General features: G+C 38.1%; 1 protein-coding gene across 1 annotated transcript; it reads left to right on the top strand.

Annotated features, from left to right (window-relative positions):
* Positions 1–261: 261 nt before the first annotated feature.
* LOC108900104 (neuronal membrane glycoprotein M6-a) lies at positions 262–27,262 on the top strand. The gene is made up of 7 exons (XM_018700955.2): positions 262–476; positions 10,175–10,367; positions 17,618–17,774; positions 18,896–19,049; positions 20,938–21,014; positions 21,392–21,457; positions 22,827–27,262. Exons 1-7 carry the CDS (start codon positions 440–442, stop codon positions 22,977–22,979), a joined length of 837 nt encoding a protein of 278 aa, XP_018556471.1. The 5' UTR covers positions 262–439; the 3' UTR covers positions 22,980–27,262.
* Positions 27,263–27,584: the final 322 nt, after the last annotated feature.

Raw genomic sequence — 27,584 nt, 5'->3', positions numbered from 1 at the left:
AAATGAAACGATTTACTTTGTCGTGGCTTTTAATATAATGTATATATTTCACTGTTTGGTTGTTATTATGTATGTGACAATGTATCAAAAATTTAAACCAAATTTGAAAAGAAGTTTATATTGAAACAATATTATTGAATTTTGCTGTTTATATTCAGGCTTTCTATTTTTGATTTGATATATATTGTAAGCTAAAGCAATAGATAAATCAGGAGATATATGATACTGGAGAAGCCCAGATAGGCAGAGTGAAGAGAGAGAGCAGAGCATTGAAACAGGGACTCCCCTGCGCTTCCATCATCTGCAGGGAGGGAAAGAACACTCACACACATGCACAGCCTCCCACATACACGTACACACACACACAGTGCTGAGAGCTAGCAAGGGGCTTTAAACAGCTACACACGAAATAGAGACAAAGGAACTGTAACCTGCCACAATGGAGGAAAACATGGATGAATCGCAAAACCAGAAAGGTGAGACAGAAAATCATTTTGTTAATTTTTATTCTTCATCAGATGTATCATTCTGCCATTCCATTGTTCAACCTTCTCTTGGTATTATGGGATTCCTTTGTATGTGCTGTAGGCAGAGAGATAGAAGAGAACGTACGTGTCCTGCCGAAAATAACTAAGCATTAGTAGTTTGTAGATATAATATGCATATTTTCTTGGCAAAATTCACACAGACTGTTTTTCTCATGTTCGCTGTTCAGCAGAGATGGAAAGATAGGCTGGGAATTTTAATTGTGCCATCTATATGTTCGCTTATAATAATGCCATGGATTATACAACCTTTTTTTGTTGTGTGTTTCGATGAATGGATGTATAACAAAACAGATTGTTTGGGGTGAGGATGCGAGGAGCTGGCAGACACAAGAGGGTCAGTGTTGTTTTGGAGGCTGGAGGGACAGATGGATGGACAGATGGATGGATGCATGGATGGATGGAGGAGGTGGGAGTGGCAGAGGGTGGGGGTGGGGGGCAGATAAAAGAAGGGAGCGTGCAGCAAAACCTTGAAATAAAGACTAAAAATCAGAAGGATGAGGGATAAGTGGAGCAGTGATTGATGCCTCCATTGGGATTTTCTTTGTTAGCCTCCATTGTTGATGCTTCACGCTTGTCTGAACCCCTTCTCTTCTCCTCTCTCCTTCATTCTCTGCATGTCTCCCTTTTTTCTAGAGTCTGTGTTGCTCCCTATCCTTTCCCTCCATTTTCTTCATATCTTCCCATCACCAGCCCTTTCCCTTTATGTATTTTTTCTTTAGCCATTCTGACTCAGTGTATTTCAAACTAGATTTTCTGGGTCTATCAGCCTGTTTCTCTGTCCCTGTGGGTCACTGTCTCTTATTTTCTTTGTCTGTCTTTTTCTCTCTCTCTCTTCAACCATCTATTTTGATTTATTTCTTGCCCACCTCCATTTCGCTCTGTTGGTTCCCTCCCTCCCTCCCTCATTCCCAGCTTTTTTTTCACCATGTCTCTTCCTCCATCCATTTGTTTTGCCTTATTTCAAATCTTACACATCCCATTTAAGTTAAGGGTAATCTTATTCTGAATGTTTATATTTTTTCCAGATAAAAATGTTCATATTTCTTCTCTTATCCTCCCATATTTTTTGTTGTTGTTGTTGGTAGTAAAAATAGGCGTGTCCATTTCCTTCATTGCACCTTCAGTCTTAAATCAGACATAACTGATGCTGCTTACATTGATTGACAAACATAAAAGGGCACTTTTGGTGAAAAATGAACAATTATTTGTATTAATCACTGTTTTAACATTTTATCTATGATAACACTGTTATGGAATTGTCCTCTCTTGTGTGGAAGATTCATGTGTTTTTTTTCCTGGAGGGAACCCGTTTTAGCCAATCAGAGAGCTGAATGGGTTGACATAATGTTTCAAGCAAACAAAATTTTTCCATTAATTCCAGCCCCATTTTTTAAATAGATTTTCTAGCTCTCATCCCCATTCCTTTTCTTCATCCATTCAACTAGATCCCATTCAACAGTTGTATCAGTCTTTACATCTTCATTTAATAATGGGATGCACATGACTGACAAAATTCAGGTGTGTGTGATGAAATATGGCATCACAGGTGTGAAGGCAAGATGAGGATAAATGCAAATGAGAGAGGGCAGAAGCTGAGTGATGTTAAAGATATGAGAGCAGAAGAACAGTTTTGTATTACGTACATGGACTTTATCATAGAATTTATCACCAATGACCTGAATGATTTGGTAATGATAGCACTGATTACTTTTTTCCACACCTTAAATGCAGGGATATACACTTCCGCTTCCACTTTCCCGCAAGAGGAAGTTTCCTTTAGGCTGTTCTCTGCCAGGCTATGTTTTACCATATCTGTGGTATATTAATTGACATCAATCATTCTCATAAAAATTTTAGCAAATTCATTAAAAATCTTAAAAAACTTAATTCTCTCATTGAGACCCTTTGCTGTGGTAATCCACATTGTGGTAAGTTAAATCCTCTTTGCTTTAATTACTCTTGAGTTCTGTCTAGAACTTGAATGGAATTTACCTGTGACAAATTGAATTGAACATACTGTAGTTTAAAAAGGTACAGACCTGTGTTTATAAGGTCCAGAGAGAGACCTGAGACTGGTGCAAAGGTTGAGTGCCTCAGCCAAACCCCAGACTTAGCACATTTGTGGAGAGACCTGTAAGTGGCAGTTCACAGATGCATCACATCCAATCATCTGGGGCTTGGGAGGATCTGCCATGAAGAATGGGATAAACTATTCATTGCTTTCTCCAGGTGTGACAAGCTTGTGGAAACTGGCCCAAGATGACTCAAAGATATAATAATATCTGCCTAATCACTGCCTGTTTTATAAAGTACTGAAATAAAGGTATAAATACTTTCATAAATGAAAGATTTCAGTTTTAGATTTTTAATAAATTTGCTTTCTCTTTATGTCATTATGGGCAGCATGGTGGTGCGATTAGCACTGTTGCCTCAAAACATGAAGGTTCCAGGTTCAAGCTTCCGTTTGCCCTAGGCTTTTCTGTGTGGAGTTTGCATGTTCTCCCCATGCCTGCGTGGATTCTCTCCAGGTACTCCAGCTTCCTCCCACAGTTTAAAGACATGCATTAGGTTAGTTGGTGACTCTAAATTGCCTGTAGGTGTGAATGTGAGTGGTGACCCTTAAGGATAATAATTTACGTCATTATGACTGTACAAAAAGTGAAGGAGTCTGAATATTTTCCAGAGCCTCTGTATGTTAGTTGATGTTACTATATGTTGCTTTATCAGATTCTTTATCTACATCTCAGGCTGTTTGTTTAGGTTTGTTTATCTATATACCTCTTGTAATTAATGTGGTCTCTTACCACATTAACCTGTAGTTTAGGTTCAGTGTGATGGGTTTGTTTGCTGTACATAATAAGATTGTTATTATGACCCATAATTGTATGATTGTGTATTTTCACTTGTAACGATCCCTACTGCCAAAAATCATTGGATAGTAGCCAAAGTACTGACCTAGTGCTTATACTGGTTAGCAATGGCATATCTGAATCTGATGATCACATAGAATTGCATTTTCTTCCAACCCAGCTCAGAGCAGAACATTTTGTCTTTATAATAGTGTAACTTTGAATGAATAAATAAATAAACATATTGATATATTCACAGTGATGGATTATACAGCTCCAGGACTCAGCTAATTTTCATACTGTAGATAAATGAGTGGAGGTTGCCATTTAAAACACAACAGTTTTTAACATGGTCATCAATAATACAAGGTATTTGAGATTCATATTTAAAGGTCTAAAATATGCAAAATTGTGGGTTTGTTGTTCTTTAATCTCTATCAGGCGACCAATGAAGCAAACGCAAATCAGGAACTTGATGCTACCATAGTGTGCTGCCCTGAAAAAGCAAACTCAATTGACTGTCAGACAGCAAAAAAAAAAAGCTAATAATTATACAAATATGCAATAGAATTAGAATGAGGCAAAGTGGTGATTGCATTGTAAATACGTTTTAGTTGAGTTTTGTCTCTTGCTGAGATTACTACCTGGGCCTCAGTGCCCTAAGCAGCTGGACCCCGGTTCAACTCCTGATCCAGTTGGACCTTTGCTGTATGTCATTCCCCTACTCTCTCTGCCTGTTTCCTGTCTGTCTCTATTATCCTGTCTAATAAACACTAATATGCCCAAAAACAATAATAAATAAAATTTAAAAAATAATAAGAAATCTGTATGCCAGGAACTGAAAGGAACTTTTTTAACGTGTTATAAAAATAGAAAAAATAGTAAAGCACATTATTATTTCTTGATTAAGATGTCAAATTACAGTCATTTACTTGCATTCCTGAAAAGAAAAAAATGTTTTAGTGGTTGAATGTTATGCTTTATTAATTTCTGACTTCTCAGAGAAGCCCAGTGAGCCGGCTCAAATTTGGGTATAAAAAGGTGAATTCAGTTTTAAATTCCTCATTCCTGTTCCAAAAGCAAGAATAGCTGCTAAGAAACCATTACTGAGGCCTGCAAACATCCAGAAATGCCTCAGATTTGCCAGGGAGCACAAACACTCGACTGTTGATGACTGGAAGAAGGTACTCTGGACAGACAAGTCCAAGTTTGAACTCTTCGCTCAGCATCATCATATTTATGTTTGCAGAAAAGCCTGAGAACGTTTTGATGCCAGATGCCTTGCACCCACAGTGAAACACAGTGGAGATTCCATTATGGTATGCGGTTCCATTTGTGGAAATGGCATGGGCAAATTAGTGAAAATCAATGGTATCATGAACAAGAATGTCTACCACAACATCTTAGTGCATCATGGAATCCCTTCTGGACTGAATCTGATTGGTTGTGGGTTCATATACCAACAAGACAATGACCCCAAGCATACTTCAAAGCTGTGCAGCAGACTATTTGACCAAGAAAAAGGGATCTGGAGTACTGGAACTGATGGACTGGCCAAGTCAAAGTCCGGATTTCAATCCTATTGAACAAATTTGGAATTTAGTCCATTCAAATATTGATCATACAAAAGTTTCATCTAAAGCAAGTCTGTAGGAAAAGCTAGAAAATATTTGGAACTCAATAACAAAAGAGACTGTCGAAAAATACATAAAAACAATGCCAGCAAGAATGTAAGCTGTTATCAAGGCCAAAGAGGCCATACAAAATATTAAGGTTTTTGATTATAATGTACAATATATAATATAGAGAGTATATATATATATATATATATATATATATATATATATATATATATATATATATATATATATATATATATATATATATATATATAATTCATTTATTTATTAATTAATTTATAATTTATTGTCAATAGGAAAACAGACAGTCATAGAGTAAACCTTGTGTATTTGCCTCATATCAATTTCATTAGTATGACCACTAATAGAATGGAACTTAATGGACACAGGAATAAATCAGTACAAATTGGCTTAGCAGGTCCATAGGGGTTGAGAGAGGAGAAGGCAAGAGAGGAGGAGAGGGAGGGACAGAGATACTGGAGAGTTAAAGGTGGAAACTACTGACATAGGGTTTCTTCCTTTTTTTCTCTGTGAAGGTAATTTCATTACTTTCTACTGTGTACAAGAATCTACCAACTGTTTGTGATCAGTCAAAAAAAACAAATTTACCACAGTTAACTAAAGAGACTAACTAAAGAGATGCACATTACAGAATTTATTTTTGAAAAATGTTTGAGTATTTTTAATAACATCGAAAGATTTCAGTGGCAACAGATGACATACAAAATACAGCACAAGCAGCACTCAGACCTTTTGGACCACTCAGCAATACAGTAGATCAAGTTAGCAATACATACCAATTACTCAGAATTTTGTCCCTACTCAACTTTAAATGTACTGTGCATTTTATAATAGGTAGGTACATTTGAAACTAGATGACCTGTTACTATAGAACAGCTGATAATAATTTCTCCAGCATATCTAGGTGCAGTCGTCTGACATCCATCACGGACATGTGATTGATGTCACTATGGGCTTTCTCCTCCTCTTTTATTGCTGCTCTGTATCCTCTTTCTCATGAAAGCAATGCACAGGAGCATAATGCTCTGTAGTTGACAGTCTTCCCGTCAGCATCACAGTTTCTGATATTTACTGTACGTTAACAAGCAAGTCAAAAATAACCAAATTATGCCACATTTTTGCCAATGTGGGGCCAGTGCGCTAGGGATTGTGACCAGAAGATGGCAAATCTCTTCTTTAACAGACAAAAGACTGAGAGTGTCTGTGATGTGTGGGCCTAAAGGCCCATTAACTCTCAGTGGCTTGTTAATTGCAAAAGCCTTGTAGATAGCACATCAGTACATTATTTACAGAACAATAGCCTTTTATAATCAATATCTTTTCATAGGTATCAATACAGAATGAGCAGCAACTCCTATACTTCTAAGTATTGATTCCTGTGTTATTGACATGCTCATCTCTAATTGTGATTTTACAGGCATTTGAAGAATTTCATGGCGATTAACCATTTATTCATCCACTTCTGCACATGAACATAGGTGAGGAGCATCCAATACAGCAGATAATAGCCAGATAAATATCTATTGTAATGTGTATTGCATTTAACAATCAAATAACATTGTCAAACTCACAACAGCACAGGACCTAAGACTATAAAATGTGGATCTCCCAAAATTATAGAGTAGTTTCTTGGTTACTGTAATGACTCCATCTTTATGTTGTTGATAAATACAGGGTAAGGAAATAATAAAGTTAAGACAGTATCTGTCTCTGTGGCATCCTTTCAGGAACACACAGCTTCTACTTTCTGTGAACTTTCTGGTGCTCTATGTTTCATCAGTTATGGCACTCACAAATCTTTGTACCCCCATCTTTAGTTTGCTCTTAGAATCTCATGGTGCTGGACTTTGGGTAGACCCATCCATGCATTATGACTTGTCATCAGCTGCGTTTATCTCCTCTTGTGGCTTTTGTGACAGTTTTTACCAGGTCACTGGGTCCAAATATGGAAATATGACGAGGACTATAATATGGTAGATAACACTCTCAGTCATAGACATGCAGATATTTGCTGATAAATTAAAATATTTAGATGCAAGACAACAACACACTGTACAAAGCCCTGCCCTGCAACATACATGGTTATAACACATTTATATCACATTAACACACTCATCTCTGAGCCTGTTCATCTGCCCCAGAGCTGTCACATTACTGTGGCCTGAAGTTGCATTCTTTATGTGTACATATTAGGATGAAATCAACATGAACTGACTTAGATGTATATATAAAAATGAGCACTTACTTCATGAGCAATGAATGCCTTATTAAATGTTATTAAATTATTAAATGAGTCAGTTAGTGCAAAATGGTACCTTCCTGCTGGGCATAAGAGCCATTTCTGTTCCACTGTTAACAGCTCATGTTCTGTGGAGAAACACATCGAAACTGTACATTAATCAGACAATAATAATAATACAATAATAAGACAATAATGAAAATGAGAACAGACTTTGTGTCGGTGCAAATAGATGCTGCGAGTGTTTCTCGTGAGTGTGTGCGTTTGTCACTCTGTGTGTGAAAATGTGCAGTGAGACTGTAACACTTGCAGAGCCCTGCTGTTGCCATGACAACACTACAGGCAAAGTGGGTCAGCAGCCTCCTGCCACACCCCTGTTGGCATGGCAACAAGGCCGGTCAATTAAACCTCAGTAGCATGATGACTCACACACGTACAGACAAACAAACCCCTTTCTGTGCAATGGGGAGGTGAAAGAGGGAAAGGATGTGTGTGTGGTTGTCTGTGATTTCTCTTTCTTCCCCTTTCTATGAGATTGCTGCTCTGTCTACATGTAGGGCTCAGTGAATCTGAGTGGCTTCATGTCTTGACCGTGACACTATCCCACTATATTTTTGGGGTCCAACAGCCTTGTAGGGACCAAAATGCTAGACCCTACACGTTTTGTGTGTGTGTGTGTGTCTGTGTGTGTGTGTGTGTGTGTTAAAGCTGAAATCCAAAATGGAGACTTTTGAATGGAAAGCTGCCAATATTATCATAATATTTTTATATTAATGGATAAATACTTACGTAGAGGACCTTCTGTTTAAAACACATCTACTGTGAATTTACCAGTTAGATGAATTTGAATAAACCCAATCCTGCCCTTACCATGTACTCTAAATCTCTCCTGCATATGCAAGATAAATAAGTTAAACAATGAAATTATACAGAAAACCACAGTTGTGTCAGAAGGCCAGCAGGAAAACAATCACTTCATCCTGTGTATGCGGTCCTGTTGAGATGGTGTAGCGTTACTTTGCATGTCAGCATTACAATTTTAGATAATGTAGGCTGTATAAGTATTTCTGGACTGAAAACCTTCTCCCCTCTTCTCAAAGAGGAAACTTTTCCCTTAATCTGGTAGCAACCGCACCAATTCAAAGTTAAAAAGGCATCCACACATGTGAGTCATTTGAAAATGCCTGAATTGCTGGTACACAACCACTCTAATTATTCATGTCAACATATGCCAAACACAGGAGGATGGTATATAAAGATACAAAGACTGATCACAAGTAAATCTTCACCAATTCTGACTAAGAATCACTAAGCATAGCATTAGCAATAAAGGACAGGACCATCTAGATTTATTTTCAAGTAGCCAACAGGTTGCTGTAACTAAATCTGGCCCAATCACAATAAAATCCAAAAACTGTGTGGTACAATGTGATGCAGTAGAGCAAGCATTTATGTTATAATTACATTGATGTTACAGTTTTCAGCTATAAGGAGCTTTTAAGGTGCTGTTTGGAATATCTGTGTGGAGTCTTTACAAGTGAAAGGGTGATTTTGCCTGAATGATATAAAACTTATTCACTTACCTCTTATGGTATTACCATAAAGATGGTTTTGTTTTTATGTACCAGGTTTGATATACATCTTTTAGATTTCTTCCACAACCCTGCTTCCTAAATACAGTGGTGATAAATGTGTCCTGCTCACAGCATTGGAAAAGCATTTCAAAAACGTAACAGTGTTATTCATAGAGGAGATGCTGCTAATCAACTAAAACCAGAGAATCTAAGACATAAACTCAACATTAATAAATAAATGAATGCACTTAAGTGTGAAGTTTGTCATTTCTTTCACTTGTTTTATTGAAATATTGTTTGATGATTGATCAGCTTTCTGAATCATCTAAAATTGTACATTAGAATATGAACACATGAACAACACTCAGCTTTGTACTCATCATGCTGAATATTATAACCCTCTGAAGTCCATGGGAGCATATACACTCCCAAATGTCATATTGTCTTTAGAGCATCATTACTCTGTGATGGGGACATACTGGGTTTTTTACTATTAAACTGGAGAATCAGAGCTTTCCAATAAGCCCTTTTTTGTCTGTGCGTGACTGTGAACTGTCTTGATGAATTTCATGTTTAGGGATATACAGGCATGGAAAAATTCAAATTCCTGGCAAAAAAGAAAAACACCCACAGACACTGCCCAAGTGAATCAGCTTTCTGTGCTAAGTTTTTGTTTCAGTGTTATGGTGCTTTACATTTACATTTTAATTGTGTATATTTATGTTCCTTGTAAATATAGTTTTTGCTTTTTTCTCTCTCTACTCCTTAGCCTTACTTCTACTTCTCTATATCTGTCTTTGTTTACTATCACTGTTCTTTAGCACCGATATACCAAGAAAAATTCCTTGTATGTGCAAACTTACTTGGCAGTAAAGTCCAATTCTGATTCTGTTGTGCTGTTTTGAAGAAAATAACTATTATAGTAGCATAGGAGTATAGGAGTCCTTATAGAGTGACAACTATCGTTAGCTGAGGTTGTGCCGGGATGTGTAAAACCTGATGATACACTGATGAACTTTATGGGGCAAAATACAAGGTGGCTTCAAAAAGTTAGTGGAAAAAATCATATGCAGGGATTTTGATCTCAATACACCTGTACGTTCTCGTACTGACGTGTCATAACATGTTCTCACACGAACCCTTAAATGCATGTTGCAACACAAAAATAAACATCATAACCATTTTGTCCAACTGTCCTTTTTCCACAAACTTTCTGAAGCCCCCTTGTACAAAGATATGCTAAAATGGAAATGCCTTAATAATACTCTCAGCATTAAAACTTTGTCCATTTGTGTGTGTTTAGGCTGTAAGGAGTGCTGTGAGCGATGTGTGGGCAGCCTACCCTGGGCCTCTCTCATAGCTACTATTCTCCTCTACATGGGTGTGGCCTTGTTCTGTGGGTGTGGCCACGAGGCTTTGAGCGGCACTGTCACCATCCTCCAGAACTACTTTGAGGTCATCAGAACCCCAGGAGAAACGCTGGATGTGTTTACCATGTAAGTGACTTGTTTTTACCTTCATTTCTCACACAGGTTAAAGGACCTTGCTGTCAGATAAACATGGGCAGTACAATATTCTTATTAATGGGAAATATTCTAAACATAAGGTTCTTTACCTATGTGAAGCATAGCATAGCAACAGCATGTTGCAGTTCCCTTTGAATGCTAATCTCTCATTTTAGATGTAACCCAGACATAAAACATGTCAGGATGGTAATATCATGATTCAAGAGAAATATTCTCAGCTAAATATACCTAAGCTAAGTGAAGTAACAACATGATGCAATTCATTCACTGTTACTGCTGCAATTTACTTCAATGCTAGGGTTAGCATTGAAGGTTGCTCGGACAGAATACTTCAGATGAACATTTAGCAAGATTCAAACAGTATCCCAATTTAAGGGAAATTCTATACTTCAATATACCTAAACATAGTGAAACCTTGTTGAAAAAAAAACAGCCTAATCTATGAAAAGGAACAAGTATGAGCTCATCTCATCTAGGATGTGATTGAATGTTATTGATAGCTTTCAGACAAATATACAATATATTAGCATTTTTACAAAGGGAAATACAACTAAGATAAACAACTGAAGACAAGCTCAAGACGTAGAGCAGTCACCCACCATCAGAAGGTTGGTGGTTCGATCCCCGGGTTCTCCAGTCTTCCATGCCGAAGTATCTTTGGGCAAGACACTGAACCCCAATTTTCCCCCGATGTGTCATCGGTGTATCAATGTGTGTGTATGTGTTAGAGAGCACTTAACATGTGTAGAACAAATGCTGTATGAATGTGTGTGAATGGGTGAATGTGACCTGTAGTGTGAAGTGCTTTGAATGGTCAATATGACTAGAAAAGCACTACATAAATACAGTCCATTTACCATGTTTGACTTTGCCCATAGGTATTAACAACAAGGCAAGCATTTATCAGACAACAAAACACAAAATTAGCTCAACTGCAATATGACTTTAATGTATAGAGATTCAGCAGCATATTACCAATTCAGCAGCCACCAGCCCAACATCAAGCATGTATAATCATGCTCAGTTATTATTCCCTGTAACTGGCTGGTTCAAGCAACCCCTTTACTGTGTGTTGTGTGGAGAATGACAAGTGGGAGGCTTGTTGCTATGTTGCCATTTATTATCTGACCAGGAACAAAATGTGTCCCCTCTACATGCATTCATACAGTTGTCTCTTAACAGGCAGCTCAAACACAACATGCTACAAAAGAACAGGAAGTTATTTTAGCACGGAGGCTAACTAACTAGTCCACAGAGTCAATTTTACTATTTGAACATTTTAGCACTTAAAGAAGTACAGAAGCCTACTTGTTAATCTTCCCATAAACATTTCTATGAATAACTGTGCACATGTGTTCATTTGGTGAACATATAGACATTACTATACAAAATTGGAATACAGTGCTGTGCTCACCAACTCCCCTTGAGCACGTCTCATGAACTGGCAAGGTTTCACAGCTACTGGGAGCATTTACCTACTACTACCGCTGAGAGGGGGCACCCTTGACCCCATAAATTTACATAGATATATCAAATTATGGCAACTATGGCAGGTGGACTATACTACTACTATACTAACTCTGTTGTAACTCTGCTGAATTCCATTTGCTCCCAAGCCAAAAAACCAGAAGACCAGTACAACTTACCAGGAGATTGGATTAAAACCCATTGCTGACAAACTTCAGGAATCAAAAACATGCATTGGGAAATGGAGGAAAGCTTACTGGCATTATCAGGTTTAGATGTACAATCTTCTCTTGACAAATGGAAGCATGCTGCATTAGATGGCAGTCTCCCAGCAGTCAGCAAGCTGCTTCTTTCCACACTCCCCTTTAGTTGGCCAGCAACATATAGTCACCTACTTCCACTGGCATACCACACACCCTCTGATTATACAGTTCAGGGTGTTGCTGCAACTGTTTGGTCACAGTAGTTTGTGCTATGTTCATTGCTTCTCTCAGTCCTTCTGCAGTGACTGGATGTAATGGCCATGGTCTGTGACCTGTTGTCAAGTACAGAGCTCACGATGAACTTGGTAACTCGGTAATTCTCCTCTTCTCACAAACATCTTGTCGAGCCATGGACAGTATATAAGTCAAGGGATTATTTCCCATTCACACAGTGGACTGATGATCTCATGGACTGATGATCTCATCCAGTAGCAGAACTTGTCTAACACTGCTCACTCAATGGTAAAAACTCCAGCCTGTGCGCTGGGTATCTAGACAGTGCATAACTAGTGCTTTACTTGCAAAAGAAACTGGCCTAGCAGTCGACCCACCAGCAGGAACTTGTGACAGCATTGAGGGAAAGCAGAGAGGGTTCAGGGGCCAAAGGGACTTTGGTCCAACAGGACCTGCTTCAGCAGTTGGAAAGCCCAACTGCACTCATCCATCCAGTCAGTAGCTTCCTGCAAGGCTGTTGATGCTTCCTCTTGAAAGGAGGTTTGGCTATATTCGGCATTCCGTGTATGGCTGGCAGAACTACTTTGAGCTACTGAAAGACCATCTCTGACCATGCCATTGCCAGGTCCTCTGTGGGGGAGAACACCAGAACATCATCCATATAGCACAGCAGACTGAGGAAGTTTTGTTACCAAAGATGCCTAGCATCATCATGAATGTCGCTGGACTGTTACAGAGCCCCTGAGGCTTCCAATTGTATTCATAATGGCGAATGGCAATGTGAAAGTAATATACTCCTTGTCTTTGTCATGTTCTTCCACATTGTAGTACCTGGAAGTGTGGCCAATCATGGAGAAAGAGGTGTTGCCACCCAAAGCAGCCAGAGTGTCAGCTGGATGGGGAAGGGGGTGGGCATTCTTGATTGTTCGAGCATTGAGGCAGCAAAAATCATTATTGATTCTCATTTCACATCATTTCCTCCAAACCTGCACCAAAGAGAATGCAAACTAACTGCTAGATTTCCTGATGATTTCTCACTCCTCCATTTCATCCCGCATTTGCCTATGTTTTTTATATTGAGCAAGTATGTGTCTGCACTGCAACTGAAAGGGTGTTTCATCGACAACTCAAATTTGTTGGAGGCAGCTTTTGCCACAATCCAACTCATCCCTGGAGAGAATGAACTGAAGCTCAGCTATGAGACTGACGAGTCTCTCTTATAAAGCAGGTGATATTTCACAACAGTTGAGGGCTATAACAGACAATCCCATATCATGCAACACTAAGGCAGTGGGTCAGACTAACCATGTGATTTTTTTGGTAAGGGATGGTCAGGCAGGCTGGAGACATCTGTAGTTAGGCTGAGCTCTTTACAGCAACTGACAAGGCTATCAGTTGACAGCTGCACATTTTGCTGCATGGTGGACTGGGGGTCACTGGTAACTGCGGTATCACTTAAACCTTCCATTGCCACACACTGATACACATTGGATAACTTCTCATCTCAGGAGTGACAGCTCTCCCTTATCTGTCAGTGTCAGGCTTGTCAGGGATGTCATATACATATGTCCCCAACCCAGCCATGGACCTGAACATCTGGTTCTGGGAGTCACATGTGCCACCATGTGTGATAGGACCAGCAATAAGTTTCACACGGTTCTGGGCTCTATATCCCTTCTTTATTGCATCACAGGAAACATAATCCCCCTGTCTGAAACAAGCACTGCACACGGCCGTGTTTTTTGTCACAGATGCAGCAGTGAAGTCTCCTCACCTGCGCAAAACGCACCTACGCATGAAAGCTAGTGCAGTTTCTTTTCCTGAATAGTGGATTTAATGTCCTGACAGGCTGGAATTTGTGTAGCCCGTACCACACACAATGATTCGGCATGATCAGACATGGATATTACACTGTAAAACTACAAAAAAAACACCACACGACTGCTCAAACTCACTATCGCCTACTACTGCACATTGTGTAGAGTCATCACTGACTCCCCTATGTGACGTAATGTGACGTGATATTGAAAAAAATGTTTTTAGGTGCTTAGCTGAAAACAGTGGCAATTTGGCAGTTTTGTCAGGCACACACAGGTTTTTCCATTGTGTGTGCCAGTTTGGTATTTTGGTGTGTTCATGCACTAAGTGGGTGGATACACACAGTATGCATTCTGTCAGTAATCCCCTGAATTCCTCTGAATTTTAGCCTTTATGTCCTGTAAAACATATAAACTATTTTCAAGTGGTCATTTTCAGACAACGTTAAGTCTAAATCTCCAAAAAAAAAAAGTAACCTGCAAGTTACTCTTTAGCATTGAGAGAATTGGACCAGCTGTTATCATGGCTGCCACTGAGATATTTCCGGGTAATCTCACTCAGTTAGGAACCTTCCTAAGCAAAAAGGACTATTGGACCGCAGCCATAGTTTTATTACAGCCTCACACAACACAACACTGCCACTCTGTAGCCAAAAGTGGTAGTGTCTGTGCTCCTATGTGGCCTATATCACACATGGATGTAGTATGAGAGCTGGATACGGTGCCACTGCTCAGCCTAGCAGCCAATTTTTTCCTGTGCCCATCATGGTACTGCAACAAGAAATCCCCATGGGGCCCAAAAAGCATTTTCTCCATAGGCCACCATTGTAAAAGAGACGCCTGCAAAACTGTTAACAGGACACCTCCAGCTACAAACATAATCGATTATGACTCTTTCTATTCTATATTTTTATGTCATGGACTTTTTGTCCTTGTAAAATTTTTTAAAAGCCCAGAAAAGTCATGTTTCTCGGAGTGACATTACGGCTGTGTGCGGGCGCTCTACGAGTGGTCATGTTGTATCTCGGGAATGAGGATCCATGGTATCTTACAGTGGGCGATGTGTGATGTGTAAAATTAAAGGTAAAACTGAATAAATGAAGCCGAGCCTTCATTTTCACAAAGGGTGATATTTCGATTTTATGTTTTAGCGTTGCATTTATCAGTCACTCGTCAGCCTTTGTTCTTGAACGTTTTTAAAAAACCAATATATTAGCCTCATAAGGATGACTGGTAAGACACTGTAGGTGATTTTTCTTCACTCCTATTGTAAGTTTTTTTCAGGGTATTTTAAATTGTGCTGGCAGTGTTTTATCTTTTTATACACAGCCTATGGTCTTATCTGTGATGAGTGAAGTTCATTAAACCTGTCATCCATTCAGAGCAACCACATTTATTTATTTTGTTATTTATTCAAAGCTTAAACTGTCTCAGTGTGGTAAATCCTCATCAAGATTGCGAATGGAGCTGGTCACAGTAATGAAGCGGGACCTGACTGAAGTTACGGGGGATTATCCTGGGACAGTTAGATACATTGAGCAAAAAAAGTATATTTCAGACTCTTAAACCCACCATCTGCAGTCAGTGAAGCTGCTGTAACTAACTACAGTATACATATATGTTACAGCAACATGCTTGTTAGCTCACTTATTACACATTACATGTGGCTCATGTCCAGTTTGTTAATAAATTAAAGAGCTTCACCTTTGGATATTTGCGGTTATTTTTATTTTTACAATATTAATTACAATTTGCAATTTAATAGTGTTTAATATAAAAAGTTTTAAAATTTGTGAACACGAATTGTAAAAATCTTAGTGAGAACTTTACCAGCCAGTTGTATTGTATACAGAATCACTCTGTCATGCTCTAAACAATTTAAATTACTGCTAACACAAATTAACCACGACATTAACGATTTCAGTGTTAAATACTATCTTACTTTATGGATCATTATCTTCACTGTTGGTTGCTGTTGTCATGTGCACAAAACATCGCCCAGGATGCTTCCCGTAACCCAGAGGCATGATGGGAGTAACACTACTGCGCTTATTCATTGGGCCCCATAATGCAGACGTAAACCCGGAAGCCAGAAACTTTTTTGGCGTATGCGTATGCAACTCCGATAGGACTGAGTGCCCACCATGTTTGATCCAGTATCCAGCTCTCATAATACATCCATGATTTCACAATACGGTGACCGAAACCGGAAGTAAAGAACCGCTGCGCTACCGTCGTTTCTCAGTTACATAATGATGGCCAAATGAAGTTTCCTAAAGCTGTGAAGCTTTCTGGCCCATTGGTTTGCCAAAAGATTAATTACTCGAAGCTTCATTCAGCAGCATTCACTGGCAACATCTATTGGTCAAGTTAATGTGTGGCAGCCAAATCATCCTCCTATCAAGGAAATACACAGCTATCCCCTTTATTACCTCTTTGCTCATATATATATATATATATATATATTTTTTTATATTTTATTTTATATTTATATATATATATATATATATATATATATATGCGTGTGTGTGTGTGTGTGTGTTCATGTGTTCAGGGTTTGACCCAAGCACTGAATCCCAACACATAAAAATGAAGTGCGAGTTTTTCTTATAAAACAGAACAAGAACTATACTATACTATACCATTTGCTATATACTATACTATACTATACTATACTCTGGCAACCTCATCTACTCCAAACTCTGCCAGACTGACAACACACGAACCAAACTAATACTTGCAACAACCCGTGCTGGATGTTTACAACTCAAAACTAAATGGTGACGTATACCATGTAAACTGAGGCCTCGTTTGTCATCAATCACGTGGTTTTCTGCAAAACGCTATAAGCCTAGCAGCATTGCATTGACTGTCGGTTTAAAAATTTAATTATTTTTTGGGCAATTCATTTTTGATGGTAAGTACTATAGTAGCTAGTTAACATGTATCTAGGTTAGCACTAAGAGTTAAAGGTACTGTATGGAAGAATTTGAAAAGATGTGAAAAGATTGTAACATGACATTTAAAAATGAGCCACTGACTTTCTCTGTTGCCTATAACATCCTGTAGACTGATTTCTATGTAAAGAACATGGTTCAAAACCACTGTGCCATTGAGCAAGTTGAATGTTGTTACCTGTATCAAATATTTGAGTCATTTGACAATTCAGACCCAAAATACCATCATTACGTGTTTCTGAAAAATCTCAGAATTTAACATAAAGAAAAATCCCATGTTTTCCACTTAATCATAAACTGCAAAGTGCTGGTAGACCTCCCCGTGAGTTGCAGCCCCTCAAGTGACCCTCCATCCCAGAGCAATTGGCTCACCGCCCAACTTCACTTATTGTCATGACCTGTTTATGGCAATTACACATGGTCATTTAGCTGAAGATACATAGTGAGTCTATGGATAATACTTCAAGATGCAGTCTAACATGAGAATAAATAAATAATCATTAATCACTGACACTGTGGGTATGTATGTGTTCTCTCCATAGTATTGACATCCTGAAGTACATCATCTATGGTCTTGCAGCTGGATTCTTTGTGTTTGGAGTCCTGTTGCTGGTGGAGGGCTTTTTCACCACTGGAGCCATTAGGGATCTCTATGGAGAGTTCAAGATTACTGCTTGCGGACGCTGCCTGACTGCATTTGTAAGAAAACTTAAGAACTGACAATTTCATGTGATACATTGAACTTTTAATTGTACCACTCTTTCAGACAAATAAGGTACTGGCAGCCAATGTTCCCTCTAAGCTTGCGCGCCTGTGCAATTGTGCACTGCTCCCGCTTTCTCCATGCACAGCAAAACTATGTAGCGCATAAAATTACAGTTTGCGACAGTGTGCACATCTGATGTTGCTCACAGTGGTCCAAGGAATTCTCAGGGAGTTTGTGTGTATGCTCAGACACATGAAAAATTAGGGGGAACATTGCTGGCAGCCGATATGTTTTATGGTAGAATGCAGTGATAGATTATGTAACTGAAGAACAAGTATGGAGATATTCCATATTTTTCTCACTGTTCTTCCTTCTGTAGTTTATTTTGAATCAATCCTACATACACACCCCTGCAGCCAGAAATTCCAACAGGAGAGCTAAATATGTATTAAATGTGTATTAATCCATAAACAAACAAATGCACATTCCCCCCTGGTTTGAGTGATATTTGCTAAAAACCACAGTGAACAGTGACCACTCCTGAGCTGTCAGGGTGGTTTTAGGATGAACTAGTTCTTCTTTTATACACCCAGTATAAGGAATGCAGCAACATGTAAGGATTAGTTACTGTGCAGACCGTAGAGTATATATTATTATTTTAAGAAACATGTAATCACTACACAGAATGCCAGGAATTATTATATTTCATTAATAGGATTCCACAAAAGGAAAAAAAAATCAGTTTATTGTCATTAAGTTGACTATCAAACTGGGTTCTTAATGAACAAGAAAATGCTGTGAGTGAAAATGTATTATGTGTTGTTCATGTCAAAATATGTCAATTAACATTTGATTGGTAATCTGAGTTAAAGTCTGTATACTCTGCTGTATATTATAGCATGAAGTGATGATTTTAAACAGCACTGGCCCTGCCTACTGAAGCACAAAAAACTAGGATGGAGTGTGTTTCTCAGAACAAACCTGAGGCTGGTGGAATTAAAAACTTTAAACAAATTTAAAAACTAAAGTAAGTCTGAGTAGTTTAGGGTGGTTCAATAACTTATCATTGATTTCTGTCTCTGTCACTCATTATCTCATGTCCCTGCATTTGTAGCTGATGTTCGTGGCTTACCTGTTCTTCCTGGTATGGCTCGGAGTGACAGCATTCACCAGCCTGCCAGTCTTCATGTACTTCAATATCTGGTCCATGTGTCAGAACACCACCTTGGTGGAGGGAGCCAACCTTTGCCTGGACCTGCGTCAGTTTGGTATGTGCCATGAAAACATAATTATCGCTGATGGGTAGATGGATGTGCCATATCTTCCCTCTGTCATATTTATTATTCTAATTAAAATTGTGAGTTGACTGTTTGTGCAATGTATTGTGAAATGTTCTCAAAGTAATGGTTACTGCGAGGACAAAGAAAAGAGTCTCTCTCTCCTTTGAATTCAACTTGGTGAACTTTGACATGCTTTTTGGCATGTGAACTTAATTTGCCCACCATGCTGCTGTGGCCTGATAAAAGCTGTTGTCCATATCATCATCTAACTGGATGATGTTATTGAGGCTACAGCTACAAGTTATATATTTTTGAAACAATATCTCTTTTTTCATGTCTTTTAGGATGTATTAGAGTTGAAATGCTTTCAAAATAGTGTCAATGGGCCAGTCAGGTGAAATGAGGGTCCTCATACTCCTGGATCCCTCGTCTTCTCTATATTGCTTGATTACTGACAGAATGAATACTGTGTGCATCCACCCACTTATTGCAGGCAGCACACCAAAATACCAAACTGGTACACACAATGGAAAAACCTGTGTGTGCCTGACAAAACTGCCAAATTGCCATTAGAAAGCCCACAGTGTACTGTGTGCCACTGGACAACATACAACCCTGGAATGATTATATAATCTGAACTACATGGGACTTAAGTAGTAGTTTAATGGCAGAAAATGATTGATCCCAGTCTGTGTATCTGTTTTTATTAGTAGACGGGCCTGTGATCTAAAGGTTAGACAGTAGGTGGGAAATGTGGGTGTGAAAGTGATAAATTAACTGCACTTCCCAGAAAGCCTGATGAAGGACATGTCATTTTACGTATGTGTCTGTTTTAATAACTCCTCAATTAAATTTATAATTATTTTTTACTTTTCAGCAGGGTTATATTCTGTGTAAAAACATACAGGTGGTGAACAGAACAACAGTATATGAACCATAAAACAAAGAGTCAACAAAATTTTAATAATTTAGTCCAGTATCACAAAGATGTGAAGAAATGTCTTAATGGTCTTGAGTGCCATCAGCAACCCAGTCCAAACTATAACAATACATTAATATATTTTTTTTAAGTACACATAAATAAAATATAAGAAAAGACAGGAAATGCAGTTCAAACTATATGCAAAGTTTTGTACATGTTAAAGTTTGATGTTTGGCTGAGGGCAATTATATTTTTTGAGCAGAGTAACCAATTTTAACAGCAGTGTTGCAGATTAAGTGAACTTCTTTCAAAAGAGCAATTATAAACAAAAAGGATATACACTACAAATGAAGTCAAGAAATATTTGATTATGGGCTAATGGCTTTTTGATATTCATAATGCCTTCATCTCAAAATAATTAAAGTTTTCCATCAGAGACATTATTGGAGCACAACTTCATACACTGACATCTAGATTAAAATATAAATATATTAGAATTATTGCCAACCAGATATTGTAACGGTTGTATATCATTTGACATGATATGGTCACAGCACTGTCCATCATGCCGTTCTCCACATAGCCCACATAGAACCAAAGGACACTGTAAGAGGCATTTTTGTAGACTGCTAGCACTGCCACCTACTGTCCACCTTTAGAAACTGCAAATGGGCCACCTATCAGCAAACTAAATACTGTATCTGATGAACATTTTTCACAGGGATCAATTACAACATTTCACCACTGGTTTGTAAGGGCATGGATTCAACAGTCCAAAGTTCCAAGTGGTGAACAGTGATAGACTAGTGAAACCTTTCACACACATCACATGAATCTAAGTTGAGGTCAGTTTATTTATCAGCCTTTTTTCCACAGATAGATGTGTGAAGCAGATTGACTGGGGAATATAGCGTTTGTGCGAATGATTTTTCCCTTCTTTTTGTCGTTGTTAAGGAGCAGTGACCATCTCTGAGGAGAGGAAGGTGTGTACAGGATCTGAGAAGTTTTTCAAGATGTGTGAATCCAATGAGGTAAGATAAAACTTTAAAACTTGGCTTTTTTGTGGTTTTGCATTAGAAGTATTATAAAACAGGTGATAAATTAAAGGAAAAAATAACATACTGTACTTTAGTAATATATTGGGCCACCACAAGCTGTTAGCACAGCTTCAGTGGGCCTTGGCATCTATTCTGCAAGCCACTGGAACTCTATTGGAGGGATGAAAGGCCATCCTTCCAAAAGATATTCCCTTATTTGCTGTTCTGATGATGGTGGTGAAAAGTATTTTAGGTCCAAAATCTCCCATAGGTGTTCAGTTGGGTTGAGATCTGGTGACGGAAACCAAGACCTGTAAAATTAAAACTCTTAACTTTCATTAAAAATGACAGTTGTATTATGTGTTTTACAGCTGGACTTGACCTTTCATCTGTTTGTGTGCGCACTGGCAGGAGCAGGAGCTGCTGTCATTGCCATGGTGAGAACCATTCCTCTCACATCTGATTGGCTGTGGGGCTGTAGCGCATATTGGTACTGACTGGTATGACTTCCAACCCATGGATGAAGTTAACATAACATATACATCTATCTTCTGTTTGTTCCTGCTTAGTCACAGGATGTTGGAGTTTATCGCACAATTGACAGCTGGTATAGAATCTTCTTCTTGCATTAGTGAGATATCAAGGCTTAAAATATAGAGTAGAGAATATCAAAATGGGGAAACATGAAACGGAATCCCTACCAAGACTATATATGCATTAGGCTGATGTAAGGTATATGCTCATCAGTTTTTGCAAGTTTATTAGGGTTCTATGATGAATAAAGTGATAAAGTGTCAAAGAGGAAGTCAGTATTCAGAATACAGTAGGTTTGTTAAGTATGAATATAATACAATACATTGGAACAAACTCAATGGAATAATAATAGTAACTGCCCTGTATGTGTTCACTGTGGGACAACAGAGTTCAGCTAGCTAAATAGGAGAGCGTCTATTTTCAAGACTGCCACTGTTGTCTCAGACCTACTGCACCTCTAAAAACAATTTTTTGACTGTTCTCCACCAGAACTATAGTCCTTTTCCCGTGATCTTTGTCCCAGTTCCATATTACACATTAATTATATGCTGGTTTTGAGAATGTAGTTAGACAAGAGACTAAGTTTTTATATTATAATTAATTATCATTATTATTATTATTAGTAGTAGTAGTAGTAGTAATAGTAGTAGTAGTAGTAGTAGTAGTATCATATTCTGACCTGCAGTAACAAATTTGTGGCCACTTGGAGGCAGCAGAAACAAGTTATAAACACAACATATTAGCACTTTTTAATGTTGCTGCAAACAGTTGCCTATTCACACAGAGTAATGTAATTATTCATAGACTGATGTTTGTGTCCACCTGATCAATGTAAGTATATATATATAATATTCACTTTACTTTAAACTTTAAGTGTTCAATAACTCTTGAGGAAAACATATTGCTCTTTCTGCTAAATTGTACACTACATTTAGTCACTAACTGTTTGATGCTGCGCAGGCAGTGGGTTTTACAATCTTTTTCAGTGAAAACAGCTGAATGCTGTGGCCAAAAAACTCTATGAGAGCTTTGAGAGTGTGCCAAAACAGTAAAGTGTGAGGCCAGAGAAAAAGAAAACATGAGCTTTTACATAGTAGTCAAAGTAGTCATGTGATCCATTCTTGCTATAAAACTGATTACCACTGTAGTGATGTATATTCAAAGAGGTTGGTGGTAACAAAATTCATGATTTGATTAAAATTACTTTTTGGCATTTTGTCTTTATTTGGTGGCTTTTTTATGTGTACCCTGAGTCTTCCTCTCCTCCCACAGGTCCATTTCCTCATGGCTCTAGCTGCTAACTGGGGCTATCTGAAGGATGCCAGCCGGATGCAGAAGTACGAAGACATCAAGTCAAAGGAGGAACAGGAGCTGCATGACATCCACTCTACACGCTCCAAAGAACGCCTCAATGCCTACACATAAGCACACAACTACGAGAAATGGTACACATAAATACCTGTCAGACACACAGAAGATGATACATGCACACACGCACTCACATACACATGGCCAGACACAAGCCTAAGGATAGTAGACACATAAATGAAAAAAACAACCCAAACATGCATTCAGACACACAAATAAAGACATGAATAGGCAGAAATTAGTTGATGAAAAATGAATATAAACAAACACCATTATCATCCTTGTGTCGGCAGTAGATCATTGAGTCAGGTTTAGACTTTGGCATCCATCATGTGGGTTTACTCCAAACATACTTTTAACCTTGACATCTGCCTTAAAATAAAAGGAAGCTTTTAGCTTTAACTTAAAAGTGAAAATTATCCCAAAATAACCAGCAGAGACCACCTTACCAGAGGAAGCAGTGATGGTGCAGAAGAGTGTGTGTCACTAAAATTCACTGCCAAGCTAAATATACGATCAATCTGTCAGAATAGTTCCAAAAAATAAATCTGGCTACACCAGTTTTAAGAGGATTTCTTAATATAAAGGCCTTGATGTACCAGGATCAGCCTCAACATTTTGGTGGATTTTGGTTAGCTGTTTTAGAATTAGCATTCTGCGATGTGTGAATATGCCTTTTCCTTTATGACTGCAAACATTTTACTAAAAGATCCTTGTTTGTGTCAGTGTCAGCTATACCAGTGCTCAACAGATCATCACAACATGTTGCAGAACTGCTATGAGCTGTATGCATGACACACCAAAGCCAATAGTCTACAGCAGACACATGGATGAGTTTGGTGTTAGTGAGCTCATCATTGTGCTGTCCAAAAGGACAGTGTCACTGTATCCCCCCAACAGCCTCAATACATATTATCACACATTATCTCTCACACACACACACACAAACATAGATGTGGCTGAATGGTTGGTGTTGTGCAGGTAGTGTAGTATGGTGGTGTCATGCTGTGTTGTGTCTTTTCGCCACTTTATGATGACTGGTACTGCGGAGAAATATGGTCCCAGAGGAAATATGTACCTCCTGGGTACAAATGGGTAGCTTTGCTAACTCCCTCCCCTTTTCCCTGCTTTTTCATCCAACTCCACCACTCCTCTTTATTCACTCTGTGACCTCTTCATCTTGAGCCCAGTTTCATTAGTTGTTCCACACCCATTCGTAACACATACTGTACAGACAGGATATCCCTCAAGATTTTTGAAATTAAATGCATTTAAGCAGGCTTAATTTTTAATTGTAATGTTAAGTAGACCATATATTAAGAGATACAGTATATAGATGAATTGGTGTCATAAATAATTAAAAATTCTTTTAATATTGCTTCATTTATAGTGTATATCACAAGTCAGGGTTCTGTTATCACAGTAAACGTTATAATTATGGCAGCAGGGATTTCAAAGAGGCCATTTAAAACAACTAGTGAAACAGGGCTTTGTGTCCTCCTTTCATCCCCAATTTGTATAAACTTGTGATTTATCCCCAGAAACAGCACATCTTAACAGCACAAAGTCTTTTTAATGTGTCCTATTTCTCAGTAGTCAGTTAAATAATGTTTTTTGCTTGTTTGTTTGTTTTTTTTTTTGCCATGTTTTTATAAATATTGTTTGTGTGTAATTTAAGCATTGGGGATATTTAAACGGGACTGGTGTTGGGGGGTTGGATTATATCTCTTTTACATTTTCTGTATTTCAGTGGTTCTGCACACACAAATACACACATACACATTATGTTGCAAGTTTCTTTCAGTTTATTGTCATGTTCTCTTTCTTCTTTCTTTCAACAAGCCCTAGTGTGACCAAAATGTATGTGACAGTTCACACAGTAACAAAAATCACTGATACTAATATTCAGCTTGGTCATTGGTAAATTGGAGAGATGATTACTGTGATTTCTGGCTGGTGTCTTGGTTGTGCAAAGATGGAGGATTCAATTCCCAAACGCATTTTACATGTTGTAAAAGTATAGTTATTTGTAATATTATTTGAAGAGTTTGGTTGAGTTTGTAAGGTGGTGGGAGCACTGGATTCTAAAATTTAGGAGAAAAAAAGATCTGGAGATGCTAAAAGAACCAGGGAAAGAAGATGAAACTCAACATAAAGCTGCAGGGATTGATTTCACCAGATTAGTGTTATTCAGAAGGTGCAAGATGAACAATGCTCCAGCCAATAAGCTCATGGATTGAGAACAAATTACTTTACTGGATAGGTTTGTGGTTTCCAGTTCATATCTGGTGTCTCAGTTCATCTCCTTAGGTGCTAATATATTGTATGCTGTATATTATATTGGGGGTTTTTTTATTAGCAGAACCACAGTACATTGATGCAACAGAAATCTGCACAGCTTGGATCTTAAGATTGTGATAGTTCTAACTGGGATTTTGATTTTGGAATCAAATTCTAAACAAGATTTTTTTTTTTTTTTGCTGCTATGCTGGGTTTTTTAAAGAGACTGATTTAGCTTGTTTGAACGTATAGGTCTGATGCCAAAAATCAGGATAATGTTGATCCCACTGGAGGCATGAATATGTTATTAAGCAGTGTACAAATGTGGGATTTGAAAATTGATCTTATTTAAACTTAGTCTGTCACCAGCATCCAGGGGTGTTATGTTTGTATCATATGTTTAGTTGTGTTGAGCCATCCATTAGAGTGAAACGATTGTATGTGATGTCGTGGTTCTAGGTGTGAAGGAACGAAATGATTCTCTATCTGCCAGTAGAGATGACTGAGAGAGAATTGTCTTCAGAATGATTACTGTACTGATGAAGATGGTGATGATGGCAATAGTGATGATGACACTGGATTGATTTGATGAAACTACCAGCACACACATAAACACTCACACAAATACACACACACTCCACCACCATCATCACTCTGAGCCATAATTCTTCGCTCTTTTACTTTTCACCAATATCATTTCACTATTTTATTATCAACTTTTAATCTCTGAAACTTTTTAAATGTGAAAACATTTACTTAGAAAAAAAGATGGTTTTTTTTCTTTTTTGTAGGCAGTATTAAGCACTGTACCTACATTGACTCTGTATAAAGATATACATATATGTGAAACAGTTGAAGTGAGCAGCCAGGAGAATGATTTCCTGTACAGTAGGTTACAGAGTCTGGAGGAGGTGGTTCAGTCCCAATGTCCTGAGCTTCTACTTCCTAAAGAAGCTGTATTTACACACACATGGATGATATAGGATTTCTTTGCAAGTCTTTGCAACACAGTGATTATGCAAAATGCGGATAAGTGCTAGAAATTGTCAAGTTTTTAGACTGCAAGATGGTTGTCACATTGTAGTATATCAATTGGCTGATTTGAGTAAGAGCATCAAAATATCTAAAACTATTCATGTGCTTTGAAAAGAATTTGGAAAAGAGACCACTAAGAGCCACTAAAGTCATTCTCTCCAAACATGTATGAAATCTAATTTACTCCAAGATTATATTGGTAAAACAAGGTTTAGACATGTTTCTTTGTGTTGTGTAAATGCTGCTGAATTTGACATATGAAGTCAAAACAAAAAATACCAACCATCATTGTCAGTGAGGGGAGACTCCACCAGACTCATGTCCTGTTGAGTACACCATGGCTGCGTACAGTCAGTATTTTTAAGGGTCTAGTTTTACAGTAACAGTATCCTGTCATTTCATTGCCTGACAATGGATGTCTTGTCAGTGTTTTTAACCTCAGATAACAGAAAAAAATAGTTTTTGTGCACTTATTGACCATTGTGAGCTCTCTCTTATTCTTGGTGTGTAAGTGCATTAAGATCCCCATTGTGGGACCTGTGTATAGTCTTGCAGCATTGGTTATAACCTGAAGAAATAACAATGATGAAAATGAATGAATTCATAATAATGAAGATAATCTTATACTAGGAAAAAAAAAAGACAGTGAATCTAGTTGTTGTTTGTGGCATGGTTATGCATTCAATGGTCATAATTTTAATGATTAAAACTGAAAAAAAAAAACAACAAAAAAAAAAAACATTCTTTTCCACTGGCACTGTTCTGCTGTTTTTGTTTTGTTTTCCACTTTTCAGTGTGCAGTATTGCAGTTCCTCTTGCTAATGGTGTTGCTAAGCTAGCTCGCTTGCTCAGTTGTTTACCACCAGAGCAATATATTGTAGCAGTTTGACAAAATCAAAACGTAAAACAAGAAATCCATTCTCGTAAATTTCTGGCATACAAGTGCATGAACCTATGATTGCAAGTAGTAAGTGATATGATAATGGTGTTCTTTATTGTTTATCCTAATAAAGCAGATTTGCTGATGTGGTGTAATGTATTGCTCTGGCCACCCATTATCCTGCACACACCTTTGCTCACATCCTCTTCCTCTCTCTGGGCATTTGACTACTTTCATGCCACAGTGACTGGTGTCCAATTTAGATTTATATGACCATGTTTGTATTTAAAAATTTCTGTGTTTTTGTGCTTGGAACAAGCTGCATGTAACTCATAAGTAATGCTTCATGTTACCTAGCAGCAAACACACGTCAGTACTGCTCCCACAGTCAAAACACCATACGTCGTGTGGACGCCAACAAGGCAAGATGATTATACTTCCAAAGCAAATTCAGAGCTGCACAAACA

Source organism: Lates calcarifer, linkage group LG5 (assembly GCF_001640805.2).
Source record: "Lates calcarifer isolate ASB-BC8 linkage group LG5, TLL_Latcal_v3, whole genome shotgun sequence".
Lineage (NCBI taxonomy): Eukaryota > Metazoa > Chordata > Actinopteri > Centropomidae > Lates > Lates calcarifer.
The sequence above is the reverse complement of the archived record's forward strand: the minus strand, read 5'-3'. Positions and strand labels throughout refer to the sequence as shown.